This window comes from Alosa pseudoharengus, unplaced genomic scaffold, assembly GCF_046254945.1.
Source record: "Alosa pseudoharengus isolate Yale_2024_CS ecotype anadromous, Long Island Sound unplaced genomic scaffold, YU_APseudo_1.1 YU_APseudo_1.1_scf_1, whole genome shotgun sequence".
Classification (NCBI taxonomy): domain Eukaryota; kingdom Metazoa; phylum Chordata; class Actinopteri; order Clupeiformes; family Clupeidae; genus Alosa; species Alosa pseudoharengus.
Window position 1 is genome coordinate 3,390,743 of NW_027468564.1, and position 24,931 is coordinate 3,415,673.

General features: G+C 39.8%; 1 protein-coding gene and 1 long non-coding RNA gene across 4 annotated transcripts in view; one reads left to right on the forward strand and one right to left on the reverse strand.

Moving 5' to 3' along the window:
- The first annotated feature begins 5,506 nt into the window (after window positions 1-5,506).
- Window positions 5,507-24,931, forward strand: part of LOC143120928 (uncharacterized) — a 30,777-nt gene continuing 11,352 nt past the window's right edge. For 2 of the 3 annotated variants that reach the window (XM_076281405.1, XM_076281406.1), the window contains exons 1-6: window positions 5,507-5,629; window positions 8,846-9,314; window positions 11,698-11,849; window positions 12,182-12,398; window positions 14,069-14,220; window positions 14,540-15,008. In XM_076281405.1, coding sequence (XP_076137520.1) covers window positions 8,856-9,314; window positions 11,698-11,849; window positions 12,182-12,398; window positions 14,069-14,220; window positions 14,540-15,008 — 1,449 coding nt within the window. In that variant the 5' untranslated portion in view covers window positions 5,507-5,629; window positions 8,846-8,855. The remainder of the gene's footprint in view (window positions 5,630-8,845; window positions 9,315-11,697; window positions 11,850-12,181; window positions 12,399-14,068; window positions 14,221-14,539; window positions 15,009-24,931) is intronic. The other variant, XM_076281407.1, reaches the window with a different exon arrangement.
- Window positions 22,120-22,681, reverse strand: LOC143121215 (uncharacterized). The gene is made up of 2 exons (XR_012986440.1): window positions 22,525-22,681; window positions 22,120-22,322 (listed from the first exon to the last, which is right to left on the reverse strand). It is a non-coding gene; the product is annotated as an uncharacterized LOC143121215 (long non-coding RNA).

A 24,931-nucleotide genomic window follows, 5' to 3' on the forward strand; every position in this document is an offset into this window, starting at 1 on the left:
ATTTACATTTAGAAAAAGACCTGAAGCTTGAGAAAATGACTGAATGGAATTAAGTGCAACAGGGATTTGACCCTTGTCTTTTTTTAAAAAAAAAGCATAGTGTCATCAGCAAGTTGTGAAATCTTAATCTCTCTGTTGAAGATATATGCCTTGGTTATTAAGGACATTAATAGACATTATTACCAAAATAAGTAGAAAAGGAGAGATGAGGCAGCCCTGTCAAACGCCTCTGTGAATACTAAATCTTTTTGAAATGTTAAGATTTATGATAATTCAACTATTAATGTCCTTGTATAACATTTTACATTATTAGGCCTACATTACATTTGGCTGACGCATTTTTAACCAAAGCGACTAACAACATGGTGAACAGTTTAAGTTTTAAAGCAATTCTCTCAACAATTTTAGGACAATTTAAAAACGGTAGAGTACAGTAAGAATTAGTGCATCAGTGAGTGCTGTTTTTAAACAGTTCAAGACGGGGGATAAGTGCTATGATCAGCAAGACTTGTTATAAGTGGTGCTAGGAGAGGAGATGTTCTCTAAAGAGCTGGGTCTTCAGGAGTTTTTTGAAAATGGAGAGGGATGACCCTGCCCTTGTAGGAACTGGCAGTGTGTTCCACCAACGAGGAACAACAGATGGGACAAGTTTGGATTGACCTGAGCGTATACCGGTGGTAGAGCTAGACGTCATTCGTCTGAGGAGCACAATGGTCTGGAGGTAGCGTATGTCTGTATGAGGGCATTCAAGTAGGTGGGAGCAGAGCCGGAGATTACTTTGTAAGCAAGCGTTAGAGCCTTGATTTTGATGCGTAAATCTGTAAATGTTTAGGAATTGAGAAGACCATTTGCTACAGTTTTGAGAATGAAATTATGTCCAATTACTCCCCGATATAGGATTTCAGTTGCTCAACAGTATGGGGTATTCTTAGTCATGCTTTTTATTCCATTATGCACCTAATTTCACAAATCTGGACTGCACCTGGACTCTTCCTCATATGGAGAAATACTATTTAAATATGTGCAGAATTCATTTTGACATTGTTTTCCTGAAATATTCCCTGGAAAAGACATTGCCTGGATGGCAGTATATGTTGCTGAAAACCTGTATAAATCATTCAGAATTGATTGTGCTTTGCCAAATGTGCAAGATGCCCATAATGCTCCTCCACACCGTCATAGATGTTGGGTTTCGAACTGAGCATTAAAACAAGTTGGATAGGTTGGATACTTGGATAGGCCCTCTCCTCTTTAGCCCAGATGAGTCTATGATTTCCAAAAAGAACGGCAAACTTTGATTGGTCACAGAACCTTTTTCCACGTTACCTCAGTCCATTTTAAACAAGCTTAGGCCCAGCTGTGCTCTTACATTATTAAGGCTCTTATGCATGTTGCTGCTGACAGCTTTGCCTGTCTAACGAATGTTATCTCCGCGATTTAAGATTGTTTGTGTAATCTATAGGCACGGCACGCACTTTAAAGGCACACTATGCAGGTTTTTTAGCTTAATATGCAAGTTTTTTCGCTTAATTTACCTTTATTTAACAGCTTCAGAGTCATTGGAATGGTTATATGACTTTTTTCGGGTTGAATGGTGGCCGTCTCGCTTCCCCCTAGCTCCTGTGAGCGGAAAAACCACCCTTGCAACTGTGGGCCGGCGGGCCGACGGCCTCAGTGTCAGGAAGTATAACGAGTGTAACGAATTGCTTTACTGCATTCAAATACACATACACGCCAGGCACCGGCTAGAAAAAGGTAGCGATGGAGTTTCTCAGACATTCGTCATGACAAAGCCAGCGAAAAAGAAGCAAAAACCGAGAAAAACAGTAAGGAAATTGCCAATACTGCATAGTTTACCTTTAATTTCCCTATTTTTACAATCGGCTAGCCTAACAAACGCATTTCATTTAAAAAAGCAACCTGGTCCATCGCTAACAACTAAGTGCACCTAGGCCTACAACTCTACACATCCAAAAGGGTAGAACCAGAGCCCGTCTACGGAGAGCCCCCCCACTCTCTATTAATCCCATACAAACCGAATTTGGCTGCAGTTCACCAGAGTTCACCTAGATGGCGATCGATCACGGGTGAGTCCAAAATACATGATGTCCTATGGAGCTACATGGCTAAATTTATTGTTTTCAAGGATACAAGGATACAAGGAAGTTTATTGTCACATGCATATAGTTACTGGATGTAAACAATAAATAAACAATTATGTAAACAATTATCCTTGAAAACAATAAATGCAGTGAAATGATGTCTGGTGTCAGCCTATTTGTGCATTTATGGGGGGGGGGGGTAAAAAGTGCAGTAGAAGAGGGGTTTAGTAGATTAAGTGGCAAGGGCTGCATAACAAGGAGCACCCAAGAGCACCTATTTAACAACTGAAACCCTCAGATTTTATTTTATTTTTCGCAAAATGGATATGGATTATCAATCAAAAGTGAAATAATCCGGGAGTCATGTCCTTTCGTTTTCTTACAGGTTGGGTCGTTGTTGCCCATAACACACGAGCATTGATGCTATGATGCTAATGAAAGACGTCATTGACACGTTTGAAAGGCTTTTTAGAACAATTAAGTGACTTTAAAAAATATAATACTCAACCAAGTATATTGTCTTTGCCTCCCCTTTCGAATACAATATTCAAATTACTTGAAAAAAAATTATATCCCGAGAAAAGTGGATTTTGAGGGGTACAGCTCCATAGACCTCCATTCATTCTGGACTCGCCCGCGAGCGCCCCTAGATGCAGTACCACACCGGAAGAGTTCCGAGAGTGAAGGTTCTCCCCTTATTAGACATTCTCTGGTAGAACCTTCCAGTAGGCTATCATAACTTTTTTTACCGCTTAGTCTGTGCAACGGCGCAGCCTACGACGATGTGAATTAGTGACAGTTGTTGTTGCGGTAAACTTAAGCTCCTGTCTCTAAATAGTGTAGGCTAGACTAGGCCTACTTGCTATGTTGCTTGATTTTATGTAATAAATGCAGCCTGTAGCCTAGGACCTAGGTTACTTCAGTAAACCCAGACAGTGGCATCAGTTTCGCTTTTAAAACGCAACAGTGTAGCGTGATAGGGAAAGTTCCTGTTGCGGGCTAATTTACAGCATAGGTATGACGAGCTCCCTTTGTGAGTGCACTAGACCAGCGGCATCTTTATTAGCACCCCCCCCCCCCCCCCCTCCCAGCAATCAGTACAAATAAGCATGTTTATAACAATTCAGAAAGATAGATTTGGCCAAAGGTGGGACCCCTTTGCGGTCGTGGCAGCCGTGGGACCGGAGCGACCGCACCCCCGCTCCCTCCGCTTATGAGGCTAGCCTAGGCCACGGAGGGGAGTCTCCGTTGTGTGTGTGAGAGACCGGGGCAAGGAGAGTGGGCTGTGTGAGTTTTATGCCGCTGCATGTAGCCTAACTAACGAAAGAAGACGATATCTACGTGAAATAACAACAAAATAGAAGTGTAATACAGTATGGTGGTCACAATGGAGGGGGCACAGATTTAATTTGAGGGGGCACCGCCCCTTTTTGCACCCCCCCCCCCCCCAGCGGCAGGTCTGCTGAGCCCATACAATGACAGGTCTGGAAACAGGTCTGGTGTTGATGCAGTACCATCTGAGGTCCAAAAGACCACAGCCATTCAATTTGTTTTTCAGCTATTTCCCTTGTTTGCAAAGATTTATCTGGATTCTCTGAATGTTTTAATAATATTATGTCCTGTAGATGATGAACTCCCTATACGTCACAATTTCATGTTACGAAGCATTAAAATCACATTGTTTCAGGGGCGCTGTGGCGCAGCAGGCTGCAACGCCCGTATCATGTGCGGGTCTGAGTGCCCACGGGGACCCAGGTTCGAATCCGACCTGCGGTCATTTCCCGATTCCCACCCCATCTCTCTCTCCCACTTACTTCCTGTCACTTCACTGTCCTGTCTAAATAAAGGCAAAAAAGCCCTCAAAAAATAAAATGACATTGTTTCATCATTTGTGTACTCAGAGTGATGAATACCCCTACATCTTTACTTCTAAGAGACCCTGCCTCTCTGGGACGCTCTTTTTCATACCCAATCGTGTTGCCAGTGACCGTACAAATTAGTTGTGAAACATTCTTCCTTTTGTTTTCTTTATCATTACACAACTTTTCCAGCATTTTGTTACCCCTGTCCCAACTTTTTTTTTAAACATGTTTCTGGTATCAAATTCAAAATTAACATATATAGTCAAATTTGTCATTTTCAGCATTTGATATGTTGTCTGTGTCCTTTTTGCAACTAAATATGAGTGTAAGAGATTTGCAGATTATTCTGTTTTACACAACGTCCCAACTTTTTCTGTTTTGGGGTTGTAGTTCTAACTGTGTGGATTTTAATTCTACAGTATGACTTCTTCATCAGTGTGGTTATCCTTTTTTAAAAGTGTTTCGAGCTTTTGCATAAGTTCAGATTCCTTTAATTGTTTGTGTTTCTTCAACTCTTTACTACGTTTGATAGCAAGACCTCTAACTTTGAATTTGAAAAGTTCCCATTTACTTCCACATGATAAGGTTACATCCGAATCAAAGCTCTTTTACAGAGTTAAGTCAGAAGACGGTATCACCTAGAAGTGATGTATTCAGTTTCAGTAACCACGACAGCCTAGACATATTAGAAGTCAGTAACTTAAGAGATATTAATTTATGATCAGGTAAGGGTGCATGAAGATGACAAACGTCTTTTACATGTTGGAAGAGAGGGGAAGATGACAGAAACAGGTCTGTTCTAGATCTAAGAGTTCCGGATCCATTGGACCATGTAAAGTCTTGGGTGTTGTCATAGCATCATACATAAATGATACATACATAAATGATATACATAAATACATCAAAATACATAAAGATGAGATTATGTCATTTGTTATAGAGGTATGGGTTAAACGTGGGGGTATTCTGTCTATAAAATTGTCAGGGTCTCATTAAATTCTCCTGCTACAGAAGATAAAACCTTTTTAGTGCTATTATAGACATTACCCAAAATAAAACAAGTATTATCGAGATTCACAATATCAAATATCATCTCCCATCTTTGGAAGTAATTGAATTAATAACATCTCCTCTAAACTTGTGAGGCAAGATCATAACACCAGCAGAGTGATTTGAGCCATGGTTGAAATATACAGAGCTTCCCCATTGTGACTCCCAAAATGTACAGTCAGCATCACAGGAGTAAATTACTGAAGGGAAATGAAATCTGCTTATGTTTACGTTTACAAAATAGAAAAATAGCTGTTCTTTTAGTGATAGCACTTAGACCCCTTACATTTAAGGACACAATGTTAAGAGAGCTGAATTAAAAATTCTGCATACTCACACAAAACTAAAAAGGAAAACACAAAACATGGTTAACACATTTAGAGGCCAGCCTTAGACGAGTCCAGGAAGTGACGTCAAATGCATCAAAATGCGGCGATACAGGATATCCGCGGCATACAGATAACTCCATTCAAAGCGTTTTTCTCTTGGATTTTTGTCTTACGGAGTTTTCCACGTGAGTTTCAGCAATGCCCAGTTTTGCGGAGATTAACGCTGTCTTTCAGATTTAAACATCGGATTATAAAATATCAGTGGCGATCAGTGGATTTATTTGAGGTAAGTTTAGTTATGTGATCGATTTAACACATAACGTTACCGTAAAACGTCAGATAATAATCCCTGCGCCTGTTGTGTGTACAGGTTTGGATAAGACCGGTCTCAAATAGAGGCCTGGTCTGTTTTTTTTAGTTTGGTGTTGTATTTAATCTTCTAAAACCCATCACACCGTCTGTTTAAGCTAGTTGTAATGGTGCAGATTGCGCACGCTAAATTTCTGCGGAGGTGAAAGCCAGTTCCAAATTGTTTATAGTTTTGTGGAGAGCAGATAGAGCTAACAAACGTTCAGAAAAAGTCTTGTTGGCAAATTTGAGGAAAAGTCGGTAAAGGATGTTACACAATTTGAGGGTGCTGAATTCAAATATTTTGTTTACCAAGCTCAATTTTGAGTTTTAAGCTTGCTAATTAGCAGAATTCACATACTTTTTGGTTTTGCCATCAGATATCATAGGAATTGAAAAAAATAAGGCATTAATATACTCTTTATGTATCAGATATGTTGTAGGACAGGACAAGAATTACCCCAATGACCCTCAAGTAGCAAATGAAAATAAGCTAAATTGAAATAATAGCTAAAATTCAGTATGACGTTTAGAAACAAAATAGATTCCTTGATAATAAATTGATAGAATAGTAGGTGTCTACTCATTTTTCTGTAGAAAGTATTTTGCCACTAACTATTATGAACAGTTGTCAGTCGTTTTACTGTAAAGGCAACTGTGCTTGCCTAGTTAAAACATCTCACTGGTGCTCTTTCCCTATTTTCAAATTCCAGCCATGCAGAAAAATGGAAGAGTGTGCATGTTTGAGGAGTGCTGAAGATTGCTATGGAGATTATTTGCAAAACATTTAGACAAGATATCCTTTATAGTGCAACAAAAATAAACATTCTCCAGTGCATCATTACTGATGCTGAAAGGGAAGTGGACCTAGGACAAATCCTCAGCTATGAACTGATTATTCTCCCTGTACTGTAGCTATTGCAGATAGCGATGGTTATTTGTGAAGTGGAAATAAGTCATCCTCACTCAAGTTCTGTCTAGCAATGTGGAATGTCCAGTAGTGATCACTGCAAAAACTGCTCATTCAACACTGGTAATAGATGCTCAAGATCTAGCTATGTCTTTAGGACACCCATCTGACTGCAGCACATTTAAGAAGTATGCAGGAAAGTTTGTAAGAAACTTTTGTATTGTTATTTGGTATTTGTTATGTGGTAGCAAATTATGTTAACTATCAAAGAAATAGACCTAATGTAGGAATGCACACAGATATTGCAACAGATATGGTATAGGCCTATCTGATTAAGACCTGAGTGGTTGAAATGTACTTATTCAATTAAACTGGGACCAAAGAAGACCATCTTCACTTTTTTCCCTTTGCAACTGTCAAAGAAATCCCATAAACACAGGAAGGCCTAGGGTAGCCTACATCAGATGGCCTAAAGATTAGGCTCTTCTGCATAGCATTAAGTGATTTGCATGCAGTAATTTCAACACAGACCTTGATCTAGCCTAGTTTGGCTATTTAAAGGTAATTTATTGCCAATACACCACACAATATTGTAATGCCGAAGAGTAGTTAGGAGACGGGGAGGCTGAAATACCGTTCCAAACTCCGGTAATTTATTTTCATAAATAATGTACAGGCTGAGGTACGGGTAGCAGGAGGTGTCCACTACAAAACAACAAACTGATCTTAATAAATTAGGTCTCATTCACTCGTCATTCACTCTCATCGGCAGACAACACAACGCAACACAACCCACTCGCACGTAATTTACTTCTACTCTGACTAAACTTACTAGACGTCTTAGAACCCCCTATTCTATTCCCTCCCCTTATCAATCGCTAACCTATCCGAACCCCTAAATATTCCCTCCCGGACACCTCCCCCCAATCAAAACACATCAGAACTTATTGACACATTCTATGACACAGAAGGGAGAGGGAGACACAGACACTCTCGCGCGCACACACACACGCGCGCACACGCCGGGAAAACAGAAGACACAGGGGAATGTCCAACACGGGGGCAAATAGCCTCGGCGCTACAATATAAATGAGCTATAACAAACAATAAAGGACTTAATCACACCCAAACTCCTATTTTACTGACTACAAAAATAATAATTATGTAAGAAGTTTAGTAGTTTAAAACATGCACCAAAAGTGCACCACATTCAACACAAATGACTCAATACACTTGGAGGAGGCCTGCGTCCTTTCTTTTCCAGATATTTTAGAATTTGGATATCGTTTCAGTATCAAGATATTTATGGCAGGTATTGTATCGAAGTCATAATTTTGGTATTGTGACAACACTATGCCAGAGCCACTCAGTTTTCTAGATGTCAAGGGTCGGAGGCTCTATCCACCAACAAGTGATGCTGCTCCATGGCATATTAGAAGAGCACATTATCAAGCTCTAGTATGGAGGCAAGCACACATACCAAATCCAGTGTTACTAGAAGTAAAATGTTTTTTACTTGCGGGTGTTGCTGACGGTAGATGCAATTCTGCATTAGGCTTATTCCCACTATCTAAGTTCATATGTACTGTAGGATATATTCTGAGTTGAAGGTTATCTATGCAACTTGTTATTGTGATGAAATGCATTAAACACCACATGAGTGACTCACTATGTTAGGAATAAAAATATGGTTGTGTTTTGATTAGAATTTCCGAGTGTATTACATGTTAACTGTAATCATGTTCCCATTAAATACGTTAATAAAATATAGTATGGTTTCTTTAATGCTCAAACATGTATTTAGAGAACACTTTTATTTGGTTTTAGTGATTACTTTTGAAATAAACCCAATTTAGGAAAAATAAGCACACAAAAAAAAACGCTATTTTATGTTAAAATGCTGATTATGCGGCTTAGAATTCAGAATTGAGCTTGGTAATATTCAGAATCTGCACCCTCAAATTAGGTAAGAAGGGTGGTTTACCAAATTTTCCTCAAATTTGCCGTCAGAAGTTCTCTTCTGTGAAGCTGCTCTCCCTCTACTAGGTATATGCTATGTCCTGCAATGTTTAATTAATCCCATTTTGTTTCAAATTAAATTTGCTCATTAGACAAAGTATTTTATCATGTAATGTCAAGGATAAGAGGCTACTTGCTTGTATTATACTGGCAACACAACAAAGAGGTTCACAAATAACGTTCTTTGTTTAGTCTTCATTTTTTGTAATGCTTTTCTCTCAACAGGCCTACCACCATGACGACAAAAAAAAAGAAGTTTGATTTGGCATTTAAGCTGACCGTTGTCAAATTTGCCGAACAAAATTCGGGAGAAGCAGCAGCAAGACATTTCTCGGTTCATCCAAGGAGTGTGCTAAAATGGCGTAAAATTAAAACTAAACTGGAATGTCTGTCCGAGGAGGACTGCAAAAGGGCCCGACTGCGAGGCGCAGGGAGGAAGAAGGCCAGTGAAGAACTGGAGGTGATCTTGTCCGAGTGGATCCACAGCATGCACGCAAAGCATCTCAGACTCTCACATAAAATGATCAGGACCAAGGCAAAAGAATTGTATGCAACAGTGAGTGACTGCATGGATGGGGAGAGTTTTGCTGCGAGTGCTGGCTGGCTGGACAGATTCTTGAAGCGCCACGACCTTTCGGTCAGAGGCCGCACAACCGTGGACCAGAAAGACACCAGGCACTCCACTAAGAAACTGGTAAATTATGTCACATACAGCCATATATATCTCTATGTATTTAATTTAACAGGAAATTATAGAAAATATTTTTGTTCCTTACTAATTATTGGTCTAATCCATCCGATTAATTGTGTACTTTTAAATTTCGTTCCTTTATACATTCTATTGTCTTTGAGGTACGTTTTTGAATCTCATTACACTGATATTCAACCATAGATTACCATAGTCTTAAAGCGTACTACATACTCGCCGCACCCAACCGGTAGCGTGACAATGTGACGTCAAAATTGCATCATTTCCTCTGTCGCACGAGAAATGTCAGCCTCGCGCAGGCAGGTCGTAGCCATAGACAGTAAAAGATATGGACAGAGTCATCACGTAGACGTCAATCGAGGCGGGTGAAGCAAATTTCAACCGTTTCCTGTTGGTCGACGAGGCTTTCTGTGCAAGCTCAGGGGACGTAAATGTAACGTAGGCACGTAGTCTGACTCGTGTAACTCTTGTGATAGCTGAACCGAGAGATTGGGTATGTAGCCACTTACTTCATTACCACCATGTCTATATTACTGTTCTAAATGTCCTAGTTGTTCGTAGATAAATGTGATTTAATATAAACAGCACTCGCCACATTCATAGCCTAGGCTACTGTCAACGTGCTCCGATGCTTTCGTCCTTTGCCAGAGAATGTTTATTTTGGTTATTTTGCTCCTGTGCGACGCTTTCACCTGCTCTGGTTGTATGCTCATTACGTCACTTTAGCATTGATTTCGGAAAAAAGTTTATTACTCAGCCGTTAAGTCAGTTACGAGGTAATAACGCCAAATAGAAAAAGTTCATATAAAGGCTTAAAACGCTTCAGCTGTAACATTATTTGATGTCAAAGTGGCGCCAAAATTGATTGGGCTTCAATGGGATGGCTAGGTGAACTGGTCTACTATTTAGCCTCAGATCAGCCATAGTGTCTACGCTCTCCGAATGTTCGCCTGCCTCCTTGGTCGTAGCCTGGGAAAAACCATAGACAGTTAAAGAAATGGACGAACAGACTCCGTCGTTTTCAATGGGAGGGCACTGATGCTAATTGAACGTTTTTTCAGTTGGCTTGCCATCGTACTGCGCAGACTCACACTTAACTGACTGTGACGTTAGCCATCGAACTGAATCTTGTAACTCGTATGATAGATAGTTCACATAGAAATTCTTCTTGTTTGTTTGTTTATTTGTTTAGCACAAATTTGTGACAGAGGGCAGATATAAATTGCTAGTGACAAAATATTAGCTTTCAGTGTGGCACGATGTCTTTGTAAATTAGCCTATGTTTAATTAAAAAGTGGTTAATTCTTCCTGCTTCTCCCTACAACCAGACAGTGTTGCAAATTGTGTGTTTCCGTCACCGTCTCTTTCGTTGCTCTGATTGGTTTTTGGCCTCTCCTATTGCGTCCGAGGCATTTTGATCGGCCACTGTTAGGACGCTTAAGGCTTCTACATACTCGCCAATCCCGACCTGTAGCGCGACAATGTGACGTCACGGGAGCGCTGTAACCATTTATACTCGCGCATGGTGGCGCGACACTAGTTGCAATATTCTCCTGAACAGAGGCGTCGCTGTTGTGAAAAGGCTATCGCTGCCTATGTTACACAGTAGAAGAAGCTGCAGTAAAAAACACTTGCTAGCCTCTGTGATGGTACTTCAGACTTTGTTTGCTGCTATTCACAACTACCATCTATCATCATTACCATCTAGTTTCCAAGGTGTGTGCAGATAGATAGATAGATAGATAGATGGAGAGATGGATATTTAGATCGATACTTTAGTCATCCCGAGGGAAATTTTTATAATTTAAACATTTTAGCTAGCTAGCTAGCAGCTGGCTGAGTTTATAATTTCATAAAGTGGAAAGAGATTTTGTTCAGGTCTTAGTGGATATCCTTTGGTTGAAAATAAACCTTTTCCATTCTTTCCTCTTAATTCCATGTGTTGCAACTCTCGCTGGTAACTTTGTTAACTTATCCACCAAACTATTAAAAATAAACGACTGTAACAAAACAGTCCTCAGAGCTGCAACTCTCGTTTGCCTTCGAAATAGTCCATCTTCCGGTTTCCGGTTTGGTGCGCTCAGCTAAAAAAAATAGTGGCGCGCTACCATGCACTACCCGGGCCAAAAGCCTGGCGCACCAGAGAGATCTACGTCATTTTGACGTCACATTGTCACGCTACTGGTCAGGAACGTCGAGTATGCAAGACTCATTAGGGGCATAAGATTTCTCCACATTGCTTAAGCCAATGTTTTCTGTTCTTGCTGTATATATATTGTCATGGGATGATATTCTATTTAAACATGTTCTATTATTTGGGTTGTAGAACATAATTCTGTTGTTTTGTATTCTATTTCAAATACTCCAGGGTCCGATAGTGGAGCTCCCAGGTAAACCAGCGGACAAAATGGGCGACACGCTCTCAGACCGGCAGACCGCCTCTCTACACGTGGGTCAGAACGAGCCTTCAGAGCCTGAATGGACAACTAGACAGCAGACAGAGAGCACATCAGGCAGCAGGTGAATACATAACTCGCAGGACCGTCAGACCGTCTGTTTAAGCCAGTTCTATGGTGCAGATTGAGCACGCTAAAGTTCTGATTAGATGACTGCGGAGGTGAAAGCCAGTTCCAAATTGTTTAAACGTTTTTATATATTAACTAGGCCTATGCTATGTCCTGAAATGTTTAATTAATCCCATTTTGTTTCAAATTTTCTCATTAGACAAAGTATTTTATCATGTAATGTCAAGGATAAGATAGGTTACTTGCTTGTATTATGCTGGCAACACAACAAAGAGGTTCACGAACGTGTCTTCAGTTTTTTTTTTTTAAATGCTTTTCCCTCAACAGGCCTACCACCATGACGACAAAGAGAAAGAAGTATGATTTGGCGTTTAAGCTGACCGTCGTCAAATTTGCCGAACAAAATTCGGGAGAAGCGGCGGCAAGACATTTCTCGGTTGATCCAACGAGGGTGAAAAAATGGCGTAAAATTAAAACTGAACTGGAACGTGTGTCTGAGGAGGACCGCAAAAGGGCCAGACTGCGAGGCGGAGGCAGGAAGAAGGTCAGTGAACAACTGGAGCTGGCCGTGTCCGATTGGATCCACAGCATGCACGCAAAGTAGGGCTGGGATCAGGGTAGGAATTTCATGGCGAGCACAACGGCCATGGCCGTCGTTGCCCCTTGCGTTGGCCGTGATGCCCCTTTGAAAATCAGAGGTTTACAGGCCACGATGGCCTTGGTGCCCCCTTCTTTCAATATTCTGCTTGGGGTCCTACTAATAGCGATTTTTATTTAGATTATGGCCTGTCAAAATAATCTTAACATTCACAGCGCAAATTCATTTAGTCTTTTACGCAGTGGAGAAAATGACAGCGCAAGAAATTAAGTGCGTCCAAATTCACCCATTCTATTTAGTTGAACTCTGCGAAGTAGCCTACTCATCACACAGACATCACAAGTGTCACTTGAAAGAGCTTTTTCTCAGCTTTTAAACTAATGTTATCGGCTAATTGGGGTGGTGAACGGTTTGCGAGAAAAGTAAATAATATAATTCAATTTAATTATAATTCTACTGAAGGTTTTGCGTCAATCTCCCTACCCATTCATCTCGGTGGAATACTTCACGAACCCTTCATTTAACACATGACAAACCATATATCAGAATAAACAAACAAACCTTACCGAACACAATGCATGGGAAAGTTGCATGGGAAACACTGAAGGTGTAAAATTAAAAATATTTAACGGCACGCGTTATGCTTGACGAATCGATGCGCATATTTTGCGTCAACAATTTTTTTGCGTCGACGTCATCGATAACGTCGACGCGTTGTCCCAGCCCTAACGCAAAGCATCTCAGTCACACATAAAATGATCAGGACCAAGACAAAAGAATTGTATGCAACTGTGAGTGACTGCATGGATGGGGAGAGCTTTGCTGCGAGTGCTGGCTGGCTGGACAGATTCTTGAAGCGCCACGACCTTTCGGTCAGAGGACGCACAACCATGGTCCATAAAGACGCCAGGCACTCCACTAAGAAACTGGTGAATTTTGTCACATACAGCATTATATATCTCTATGTATTTAATTAAACAGGAAATTGCAGTAGAAAATATTGTTGTTCCTTACTAATTATTGGTCTTCTCCATCCGATTAATTGTGTACTTTTAAACTTCGTTCCTTTATACATTGTGTTGTCATTGAGGTACTCTTTTGAATCTCATTACACTGATATTCAACATTAGATTATAGTCTTAAGGCTTCTACATAATCGCCATCCCCGACTTGTAGCGCAACAATGTGACGTCACTGCAACTCTCGCTGGTAACTTTGTTAACTTATCCACCAAACAATTAAAAATAAACGACTGTAACAAAACAGTCCTCCGAACTGCAACTCTCACTTGCCTTCGAATTAATACATCTTCCGGTTTGGCGCGCTCAGCTGAAAAAAAAATAGAGTGGTGTGCTACCATGCGCTAACCGGCTAAAATCCTGGTGCGGCAGAGAGATCTACGTAATTTTGACGTCACATTGTCGCCCTACTGGTCGGCAACGTCGAGTATGCAAGACGCATTAGGGGCATAATATTTCTCCACATTGCTTTAGCCAATGTTGTCTGTTCTTGCTGTATATATCTTGTCACAGGATGATATTCTATTTAAACATGTTCTATTACTTGAGTTGTAGAACATGATTCTGTTGTTTTGTATTCTATTTCAAATGCTCCAGGGTCCAATAGTGGAGCTCCCAGGTAAACCAGCGGACAAAATGGCCGACTCACTCTCAGACCGGCGGACCACCTCTCTACACGTGGGTGGCAACGACCCTTCAGAGCCTGAATGGACAACTAGACAGCAGACAGAGAGCACATCAGGCAGCAGGTGAATACATAACTGGCAGGACCGTCAGACCGTCTGTTTAAGCCAGTTCTATGGTGCAGATTGCGCACGTTAAAGTTCTGATTAGATGACTGCGGAGGTGAAAGCCTTTTTTATATATTGACTAGGCCTATGCTATGTCCTGAAATGTTTAATTAATCCCATTTTGTTTCAAATTTGCTCATTAGACAAAGTATTTTATCATGTAATGTCAAGGATAAGAGGCTACTTGCTTGTATTATACTGGCAACACAACAAAGAGGTTCACGAATAACGTTCTTTGTTTAGTCTTCATTTTTTTTAAATGCTTTTCTCTCAACAGGCCTACCACCATGATGACAAAAAGAAAGAAGTATGATTTGGCGTTTAAGCTGACCGTTGTCAAATTTGCTGAACAAAATTCGGGAGAAGCGGCGGGAAGACATTTCTCGGTTCATCCAACGAAGGTGAATAAATGGCGTAAAATTAAAACTGAACTGGAACGTCTGTCTGAGGAGGACTGCAAAAGGGCCCGACTGCGAGGCGGAGGGAGGAAGAAGGCCAGTGAAGAACTGGAGGTGATCTTGTCTGAGTGGATCCACAGCATGCACGCAAAGCATCTCAGAGTCACACATAAAATGATCAGGACCAAGGCAAAAGAATTGTATGCAACAGTGAGTGACTGCATGGATGGGGAGAGTTTTGCTGCGAGTGCTGGCTGGCTGCACAGATTCTTGAAGCGCCACGCTCCTTCGGTCAGAGGACGCACAACCGTGGACCAGAAAGACGCCAGGCACTCCACTAAGAAACTGGTGAATTTTGTCACATACAGTCATATATATCTCTATGTATTTAATTTAACAGGATATTGCGGTAGAAAATATTGTTGTTCCTTACTAATTATTGGTCTAATCCATCCCAAATAATTGTGTACTTTTAAACTTTGTTCCTTTATACATTGTGTTGTCTTTGAGGTACGTTTTTGAATCTCATTACACTGATATTCAACATTAGACTAGAAATGCAATTCCGAGGAATTACACAAGGGGATGCAGTCTGCTGGTTAGGGTATTGGTGGGGCTGTTGAGCTTGCTGCTAGCTGGTTGGTAGGGTAATTGTGATACCTGCGAAGGTGCTTTTGGAGTAACCAAATGTGAATCTTGTGTGACATGGCATTCTTGAGATATCATACTCAAGGTGTTTTTGACCTTGACATTTGACCTTCAACCTCCAACTTCAACTCACTTCATCTTTGAGTCCATAAAAACACTCGTACCAAATTTGAAGCATGTACGTCAAGCCGTTCTGGAGATATAATGCTGAATGCATGAGATATGGCTGCGACTTTTATTTTGACACACAGGAAACACTAACAGAATGTGTAGTTCAGGTAGAGCTAGATTGTATGCTTAGAGGTTGAGACAGTTGAATTCCTCACAGGTGACACCTGTGCCAGTGTTCTGATTAGCCTGGGAACTGCTCTGAGAACTACTTAACGAGCGCAGCTGGCTCTATTATGACATCACAGCCCCCATTCAAGTCTATGGGGGAAAAATACACTTTTAATTACAAATATCTCAAAAAGTATAAACTTCTCAAAAATGACAAATGGATAGGACGGTAAAGCCTTGGAAGATCTACGGAACGGTGTTTGAACCAAATTTGTACGTTAAGCGGTTTGGGCTGAATAGCGCGCACAAAAAGGTAAAAAGAAAAATAATAATAATAACTAGAAATGCAATTCCAAGGAATTACCAGTGCATGAAAATGCTAAAGTTGTGATGTAAAATATCATGTATAGTTAAAACAGATAATAAAAAGATGGTTACTACGGTGATGCTAGGATAGACATGGTGGTTGCATAGCTTAATAAAAGTTGATAGTTTAAAAGTAGACTGTTTAAAAGTTGAATGTAGATAGTTTAAAAGTTGTTGATAGACAGTAGATAGTTTAAAAGTTGTTGATAGACAGCTAGTTTAATAGATAGTTTAATGATAGTTTAAAAGTAGACCGTTTAAAAGTTGAAGGTAAATAGTTTAAAAGTTGTTGACAGACTGGAAGTTGAATGAATGTTGATATTCAAATAGTTTAATGGCTGTGCATAGGTAGATATTTGACGATAACTGAAAGTTGGAATGGCTCTAATGTTCGCTAGCAGTTATGCTAAGATTTTTAACTATGCTAACCATGCTACTTAGCTAATGTTTTATAGCAGTGCTAGCAATGTTAACCTGCTAACCATGCTACTTAGCTAACGTTTTCTAGCAGTTTAATGAATGTTGATATTCAAATAGTTTAATGGCTGTGCATAGGTAGATATTTGACGATAACTAAAAGTTTGAACGGCTCTAATGTTTGCTAGCAGTTATGCTAAGATTTTTAATTATTTTAACCATGCTACTTAGCTAATGTTTTATAGCAGTGCTAGCATGCTAACCATGTTACTTAGCTAACTTAACTAACATTTTCTAGCAGTTTTATTAAACATGCTAACTATGCTAACAATGTTAGCATGCTAACTATGTTAACCATGTTACTTAGCTAACTTAGTCAATTGTTTTTTCAATTTGCTGTGTTGTCTGTCTTGTATGTCTTAGTGTCACGGGAACGCTGGCGACTACGCCGCTCCGTCCGGCATCTTTTGTGTTTGTTATTTCTTAAATGTAGTTCTGTCTTGGTGTCACGGGTACGCTGGCGACAACGCCGCTCCGTCCGCTATTGTCTTTGTTAGTCTGTGTCATTGACAATGTCTTATATGTGGAGCGCTTTGGGTTGCACTCTGTGCACGTTAAATGCGCTATACAAATAAAACTGACTTGACTAGCTAATAATTTTAGCAGTTATGCTAACTATGCTAACTAGCATGTTAACTATGCTAACCATGTTACTTAGCTAACTTAGCTAATTATTTTTAGCAGTTTTGCTAAAAATGTTAACTAGCATGCTAACATGCTAGCATGCTAACTATGCTAACCATGTGACTTAGCTAACCTAGCTAATCATTTTTAGTAATTTTGCTAAAAATGCTAACTAGCATGTTAACATGCTAACTTACTAGCATGCTAACTATGTTAACCATGTGACTTAGCTAATCATTTTTAGCAGTTTTGTTAAAAATGCTAACTAGCATGCTAACATGTTAGCATGCTAACTATGCTAACCATATGACTTAGCTAACTTAGCTAATCATTTTTAGTAATTTTGCTAAAAATGCTAACTAGCATGCTAACATGCTAACATGCTAACTTGTTAGCATGCTAACTATGTTAACCATGCTAACTGTCTACAGTGGGTAGGAGTCATAGTTGATGACAAGTAACAGTTACAATGGCTAAACAGTTAAAAAGTTCAGTAGTTTAAAGGGTTAAATTGTTTAACAGTGAAATATTGTAGTGAGGCCTTATTTTGAAACAGTTTTTGGCAGAGGAAGCAGTTTAACAGGATGTGTAGTTTTAATAGGGCCAGTTTGTATGCTTAAAGCCTGAGACTGGCAGTTGAGATCCAGGTGGCCTGAACACCTGCCATAGGATTCTAATTGCTTAATGGCCGTATTATGATGTCATAATCGGCAATGTTAAGTCTATGGGGATTTTTAAAAAGTTTTTCTTTAATAGTTTAAAAAGTATAAAAGTTTCAAAGTTGAAAAGAGATAGCAACCCGATCTGTTTGAAGACCTATGTTACAAAGTTTGAATGAAGTTTCTAAGTTAAACTGTTCAAGAGAAATTGCGTCTAGAAAAAGTGGTAAGCGGAATAATAATAATAATAAGAAGAAGAAGTTGCCTAGGAAGAACAGTACAGTGCAAATGCAATTCCAAGGAATTACCAGTGCATGAAAATGCTAAAGTTGTGATGTAAAATATCATGTATAGTTAAAACAGATAATATAGAGATGGTTACTACGGTGATGCTAGGATAGACATGGTGGTTGCATAGCTTAATAAAAGTTGATAGTTTAAAAGTAGACTGTTTAAAAGCTGAATGTAGATAGTTTAAAAGTTGTTGATAGACAGCTAGTTTAATAGATAGTTTAATGATTGTTTAAAAGTAGACAGTTTAAAAGTTGAAGGTAAATAGTTTAAAAGTTGTTGACAGACTGGAAGTTTAATGAATGTTGATATTCAAATAGTTTAATGGCTGTGTATAGGTAGATATTTGACGATAACTGAAAGTTGGAATGGCTCTAATGTTTGCTAGCAGTTATGCTAAGATTTTTAACTATGCTAACCATGCTACTTAGCTAATGTTTTATAGTAGTGCTAGCAATGCTAACATGCTAACCATGTTACTTAGCTAACTTAACTAACATTTTCTAGCAGTTTTGTTAAACATGTTAACTATGCTAGCAATGTTAGCATGCTAACTATGTTAACCATGTTACTTGGCTAACTTAGCTAATCATTTTTAGCAGTTATGCTAACTATGCTAAATAGCATACTAACATGCTAGCATGCTAACTATGTTAACCATGTTACTTAGCTAACCTAGCTAATAGGGGTGTAACGGTACACAGAAGTCACGGTTCGGTTCATACCTCGGTTCGGACATCACGGTTCGGTACGAGTTCGGTACAATGGAGGGAAAAGCAAAACAAAAATGTAGAAAGCATTTTTTTTTGTACATGTCTCAGGCTGTACCACCTAGTGTCATACAGTCTCTTCCCTGAGCTATCTGCAACAGCCTGAAGTGTGTAAGCTGTAGGCTAAACAGTACAATAAGTGCCCAGACTCAATCTGTAACTTGTAAACAAAATAAGACAATCAGCTATAAAACTGAAAATAGGCCTACAGCATCTCTTATTTCTGAAAGTGCAAATTACATAGAAAATGATTTTTAAAAATCCACTTAAGCAAGACCTTCAACATCTGTGTTTAGTTGTATATGGAAGGGTCTACAATTTGCCTCAATATTTTTCATTGTGTTTAAAGTAATAATCTAGCCTACTAACTGTGAAAATATCACACTATTTTGCCTTTTTTTAAAAAACGAAATTGCTCCTTTCATTTCATAAACAGACTACAACTAGAAGTCACGTGACTTTGCCCTTTGACGTTAACTCACCGTAGCATGGTTTGTTTATTAGCCTGGTTAGCGTTGTCACTTTATTTTACTGTCTGCACTTACACTACCAGCTCCTCATGTGAGAAGTTACAAGGTACCCCAACATAAAGGTAATTACCACGCGATTTACATAGCTTTCTGTCATTACGAAATCATTTAATTTAAGCCATAGGTTTTGGCCCTATTTGTATGTGTATCCAAAGGCTGCTGAAGCGCACGGGAAGTTTCTTTCCCCTCGTTTCAGTGATTGGTAGCCTACATCATCTGGGTGATGGCTTCGAATATGTGTAGCATTTTTTCCACTCACATACCCAATGCTGAACAACGCCGACACACAATTTCATCTTATCCACCACTCTTTCGCCTGTACTAACGTTACTGTAACTGAAGTTCTCAAACTTGCGATCTTAAAGAGACCAGCGGATCCTCTAACTCTTGTAGGTCTAACCTTAGTGCTGCTAATGACTGACGGACTCGACCGACGACCTGACAAAAAAAAACATAGGCGCCAATCAGAGCTTCAGAGCTAAGGCGAGGCTACAGATTAGCGTTAGGTGTCGCTAAAGAACTCCCGTAACTCTCGCTACTTAACAGTAATTGCGCATGACATTAATTAATCCGCACACGAGTTTTATGTATTTTTATACCGTGTATTCTCCGTGTAAATTCATGCACCGAACCGTGACCCCCGTACCGTTTCGGTTCAATACGAATACATGAACCGTTACACCCCTACTAGCTAATCATTTTTAGCAGTTTTGCTAAAAATGCTAACTAGCATGCTAGCATGCTAACTATGTTAACCATGTTACTTAGTTAACTTATGCTGCTTTCGAGATGACTTCGCCCGAGTTGGAAAGTGTAAATTACCCAGCTTTCTTGCGGCATTTTGGGAAGACACGCCCCCTTTAGGTCGTAATATCAGCCGTCCGACTCGGGCTCCTCAGAGTACTCCGAGCTGAACCAGGAAGAACGTACGACTCGCACAACAGAGATAAACAAAGATGGCTGCGCCCACATTTCATGGTAAGTTGATATGTATTGTCTTTGTATTTGTACTACGTTGGTCGTTTTAATGTCGATTTTAAATGCTCGTACACACCCATTTACATTGCTGATTCAGTCCGGTCACCAATGTATGCATTACACGGTTTTGCTGTGCGTGCAATACAATGTAACGTTTTGTTTTCGAACTGGTTTGCTAAAAGGCTACGTTGCTAACAATAACAACTAGCCTGCCACTGCCCCTGGTGGCTCGAGAAAAACGCGACTGCAGTTGTTGAAAAATGAAATAGGCGAAAATGGCAAAATAGTACTGAAATGTAAGACTTGCAACAATGGAATTACTTGAAATGTTCGTGTTTCTGTAGAAAAACATTATAATGTGTGTTGCTGCTAGTGGTTTAGTAGACAATGGACAGGCATAGGGCCTACTATAGAAGTACTATATGACTACTTCTGTGATTACAGTACAGCTCAGACGTTTGTTATGTTCTGTAATACCTCTATAATATCCTAAAGCCACTATAGTAGTTTTATAGTACTTCTATAGTATGTCCCAAAATACAATAGTATTCCTATAAGTATAGGAATACTATATCTGTTACAATATCTGTAACATGTATTGTGTTTATTTTCCTGAGGCTCTGAGGCGGTCCAGCGTACCACACTCGAATCCCTCATCGGCTCCCTCTCCAGTGCAGTCCACCAGCTCCTCTTCTCCATCTTCACCATCCTCTTCTCCAGCTTCACCATCAGCCAGGCGAACACCAGTTCGTGACCCCACCACACCCTCTGGCAGAGCTCCCTCTCCAGTGCAGTCCACCAGCTCCTCTTCTCCATCTCCAGCTTCACCCTCAGCCAGGCGCACTCCAGCTCGCGTCTCCACCAGACCCTCTGGCACCCCGAGGGCGCCGAATCGGCAGAGGCTCGAGGATGGCCTCTTGGCCTACCTCGAGAGGTCTGATTCTGCTGACACACATCTGCTGACTGCTGCACAGAGGCTTGCACGGAGCCATGAACAGACCCTGGCGGAGATGAGGACTGAGATGAGGGCGATGAGTTGTCCAGCAGGATGGTGGAGAGGCGGGAAGATTTGTGAAGATTTTTTGACTATTTTTTGACTTTTTTTGTAACATTTGGTACTATTTAAACTTTCTATTTTTTTAACTTAAATTAACCTTTTGTGTTGTTATCTTATTTTGCACTTTTGTTATTGTTGTAACTTTTTTATTCAAAATAAACACATATTGTGTAACTTATCCAAGCCTGAGTGTTTATATGTCACCCAAGTGTGTTTAGTTACAAAGGCACCTCACTGCAGTCATGCAAAGGATACCTTGCATTGTTATCACACCCATAAATCATATGAGCCATCACACCCGCAGATAGTGTGAACCATGTCAGTGCAAAGTTGTGGCCAAGGATTTCATAATGGTATGTATCTACATAAGAGTGCCATGACAATGCCACTGTATGGTCCATTGAGTCTGGAATGTGAACTTTCCATTTCCCCCCATTAAATAGACTGGTCTATAATGACAGAAACATTAATTGTAAGTAGGTGTGATGAAGCTGGAAGGATTTCATAATGGTATGTATCTACATAAGAGTGGCATGACACTGCCACTGTATGGCCCATTGAGTCTGGAATGTGACCTTTTCTGATGCACACACAGACTTAAGTGCTTATGCCTTTTAAAAATAACAGGTGCAAATAGCCCATTTTGAGTCTGGAATGTGACATTTTCATACACATTCATTGGAATGGCTTTATATGGTTCTACAATGTGATTACTGTGCGACACAAGCCTTTCCATGTCCCCCTCATTATACTGATTTATAAATAAAGAAACATAAAATGTAAGGTTTAACACTTTTATTACAAAACACAGGAATAGTGTCAGCAAGACACGTCATATACGTAATACAACCAACACAATGTTGATAGAAGCATATATTTAACTTTGTCTTTGGTTTTGCCAAAACTTTGCTAGAACACCACTTCTTAGTCGTTTTCATCTTCCTCTTTTGGACATCCAAGACGGTGTTCTTCACATCCAGCTTCTAAAATGCATTTTCTTCTAAAGATGTTAGAAGATATGCGTTGCATAGAATACTAGAAGCAGATCAACACTCACAGACAAGTCACGTCGCTATTGTTTTTAGCATACTGGTAGCTAGTTGCTAGCCTTCGAGTTAAAAATGCATTTTTATAACGATGCAAACAAGTCTGTACACGACCAAACATACTGAAATGTGAACGTACCGTTTTCGTATTCTATTTTCTACTTCTGTCGCCTCTTTCTGGAGCTCCAGGAGCTTGTTTAGATGAGCTATGAGCTTGTTCTCATGTTCTAGGAAAACGTCCAGCATTAGCATGGCAGCTGCTGCACTGGTGGCGTCCATGTTCTTTCCAACTCGTCCTGTAGCAAATGCCTAAAGACGCATTTGGAACACTATAAGTGGCAATTACATCACGTTTACGCGTCAGAGCAACTCGGGCGGCGGATTTACATGACATCTCGAAAGCAGCATTAGCTAATAATTTTTAGCAGTTTTGCTAAAAATGCTAACTAGCATGCTAGCATGCTAACTATGCTAACCATGTGACTTAGCTAACCTAGCTAATCATTTTTAGCAGTTTTGCTAAAAATGTTAAGAATGTTAGCAATGCTAACATGCTAACTTTGCTAACCATGCTAACTAGCTACAGTGGGTAGGAGTCATAGTTGATGAAAAGTGTTGACATAGTTGATGACAAGTTAAAAGTTGTTGATAGACAGCTAGTGAATGTATATAGTTTAAAAGTTGAATGTAGATAGTTTAAAAGTTGTTGATAGACAGCTAGTTTAATAGATAGATAGTTTAATGATAGTTTAAAAGTAGACCGTTTAAAAGTTGAATGTAAAAAGTTCAGTAGTTTAATGGGTTACATTGTTTAACAGTGGATTATTGTAGTGAGGACTTTTATTTTGAAACAGTTTTGGGCAGAGGAAACAGTTGAATAGGATGTGTAGTCTTAATTGACCCAGATTGTATGCTTAAAGCCTGAGGCTGCAGGTGGTCTGAACACCTGCCATAGGATTCTAATTGCTTAATGGCCGTATTATGATGTCATAATCGGCAATGTTAAGTCTATGGGGAATTTTAAAAAGTTTTTCTTTAATAGTTTAAAAAGTATAAAAGTTTCAAAGTTGAAAAGACATAGCAACCCGATCTGTTTGAAGACCTACGTTACAAAGTTTGAATGAAGTTTCTAAGTTAAACTGTTCAAGAGAAATTGCGTCTAGAAAAAGTGGTAAGCGGAATAATAATAATAAGAAGAAGTTGCCTAGGAAGAACAGTACAGTGCATTTTCATGCACTGTAATAAGTTTTCGGATTTCAATAGAGGGGATGCATCCCCTCTTATTATAGTCTTAAGGCTTCTACATACTTGCCAATCCCGACCTGTAGCGCGACAATGTGACGTCACGGGAGCGCTGTAACCATTTATACTCGCGCATGGTGGCGCGACACTAGTTGCAATATTCTCCTGAACAGAGGCGTCGCTGTTGTGAAAAGGCTATCGCTGCCTACGTTACACAGTAGAAGAAGCTGCAGTAAAAAAACACTTGCTAGCAGTGGCGTCATGCCCATTGAAATAAAGGGGGCACGTGCCCCCTCGGATTTTTCCTCCCTGATAATTTTTTTGATCATAACTTTGTTCCTATTATGCTCCATAATATGCCAGAGCCTATAACGACTCAAATGCATTCTTCTGGATGTGTAATAAACCGTACCAAAATAGCTGAAGACCGGCTGAAGCCCTTTTCCTAAAATTGGTGTCTGTGTATGTTCCCGTAACAACCCACGCGTTCATTGAGCTCGCAATGTTTTGCTTGTGTTGAACTGTTACAGTTAACGCTACAGTTTGAACAGTTGAACTGTTACAGTTACAGTTTAAACAGATACAGTCAATGGTGTTGAAGTGGTAAGCAGTCTAGCTAAGCAATAAAAAGTAGTGGAATTATTTGTGGTTGACCAGGAAATTTTGACTCGGCGATCAAATAGTTAGAACTATGGATTTGATGTTGGCCGCGAATTCAAAGCATTACGTTAACGTTAGCCTACATGGTGTCAGTGTAACATAGCCTAGGCTACTCTTACACATATTACAAATATTTGGCAAAGTCTCCTGGTTCAATTGTTTCCAGTTTCATAGAAACAAGGGTGTTAAATTTGCAGTGACTACAAAATCCAACCTAATAACATTAGGCCTACCAAGGCATTGCGTTGGATGTTTCTCAATCTCCACTTGTTCTCTTCACGTATGTGGCAGCTAATCCATGTAGTGAAAAGGGATACCCTTTTAAAAGGAGGCCTAAAGCTGTTTTATTTAAATAGGATCGCTATGACCGTGATGTAGAGGGCAAGAAAGTATAATACTCTCTCATGTGCTCATAACTTAGGTTATCAGGTCACTTGCTCATGATTTGCAGGTAGCAACTTACAAATGAGGTAGGCCTAGCCTATTGCTTGCCATAATGGTAATGAAAAATATATTACTAGTAGTAAAATATTCAAATATTTAGTGTTAACCTTACTCAGCACTGAAACCTGTCAAACTTCATTCAAAGTCCTTCATCACATGAATTAATTAAACTAATTTAATTTCTGAGCACCACAAAGTCA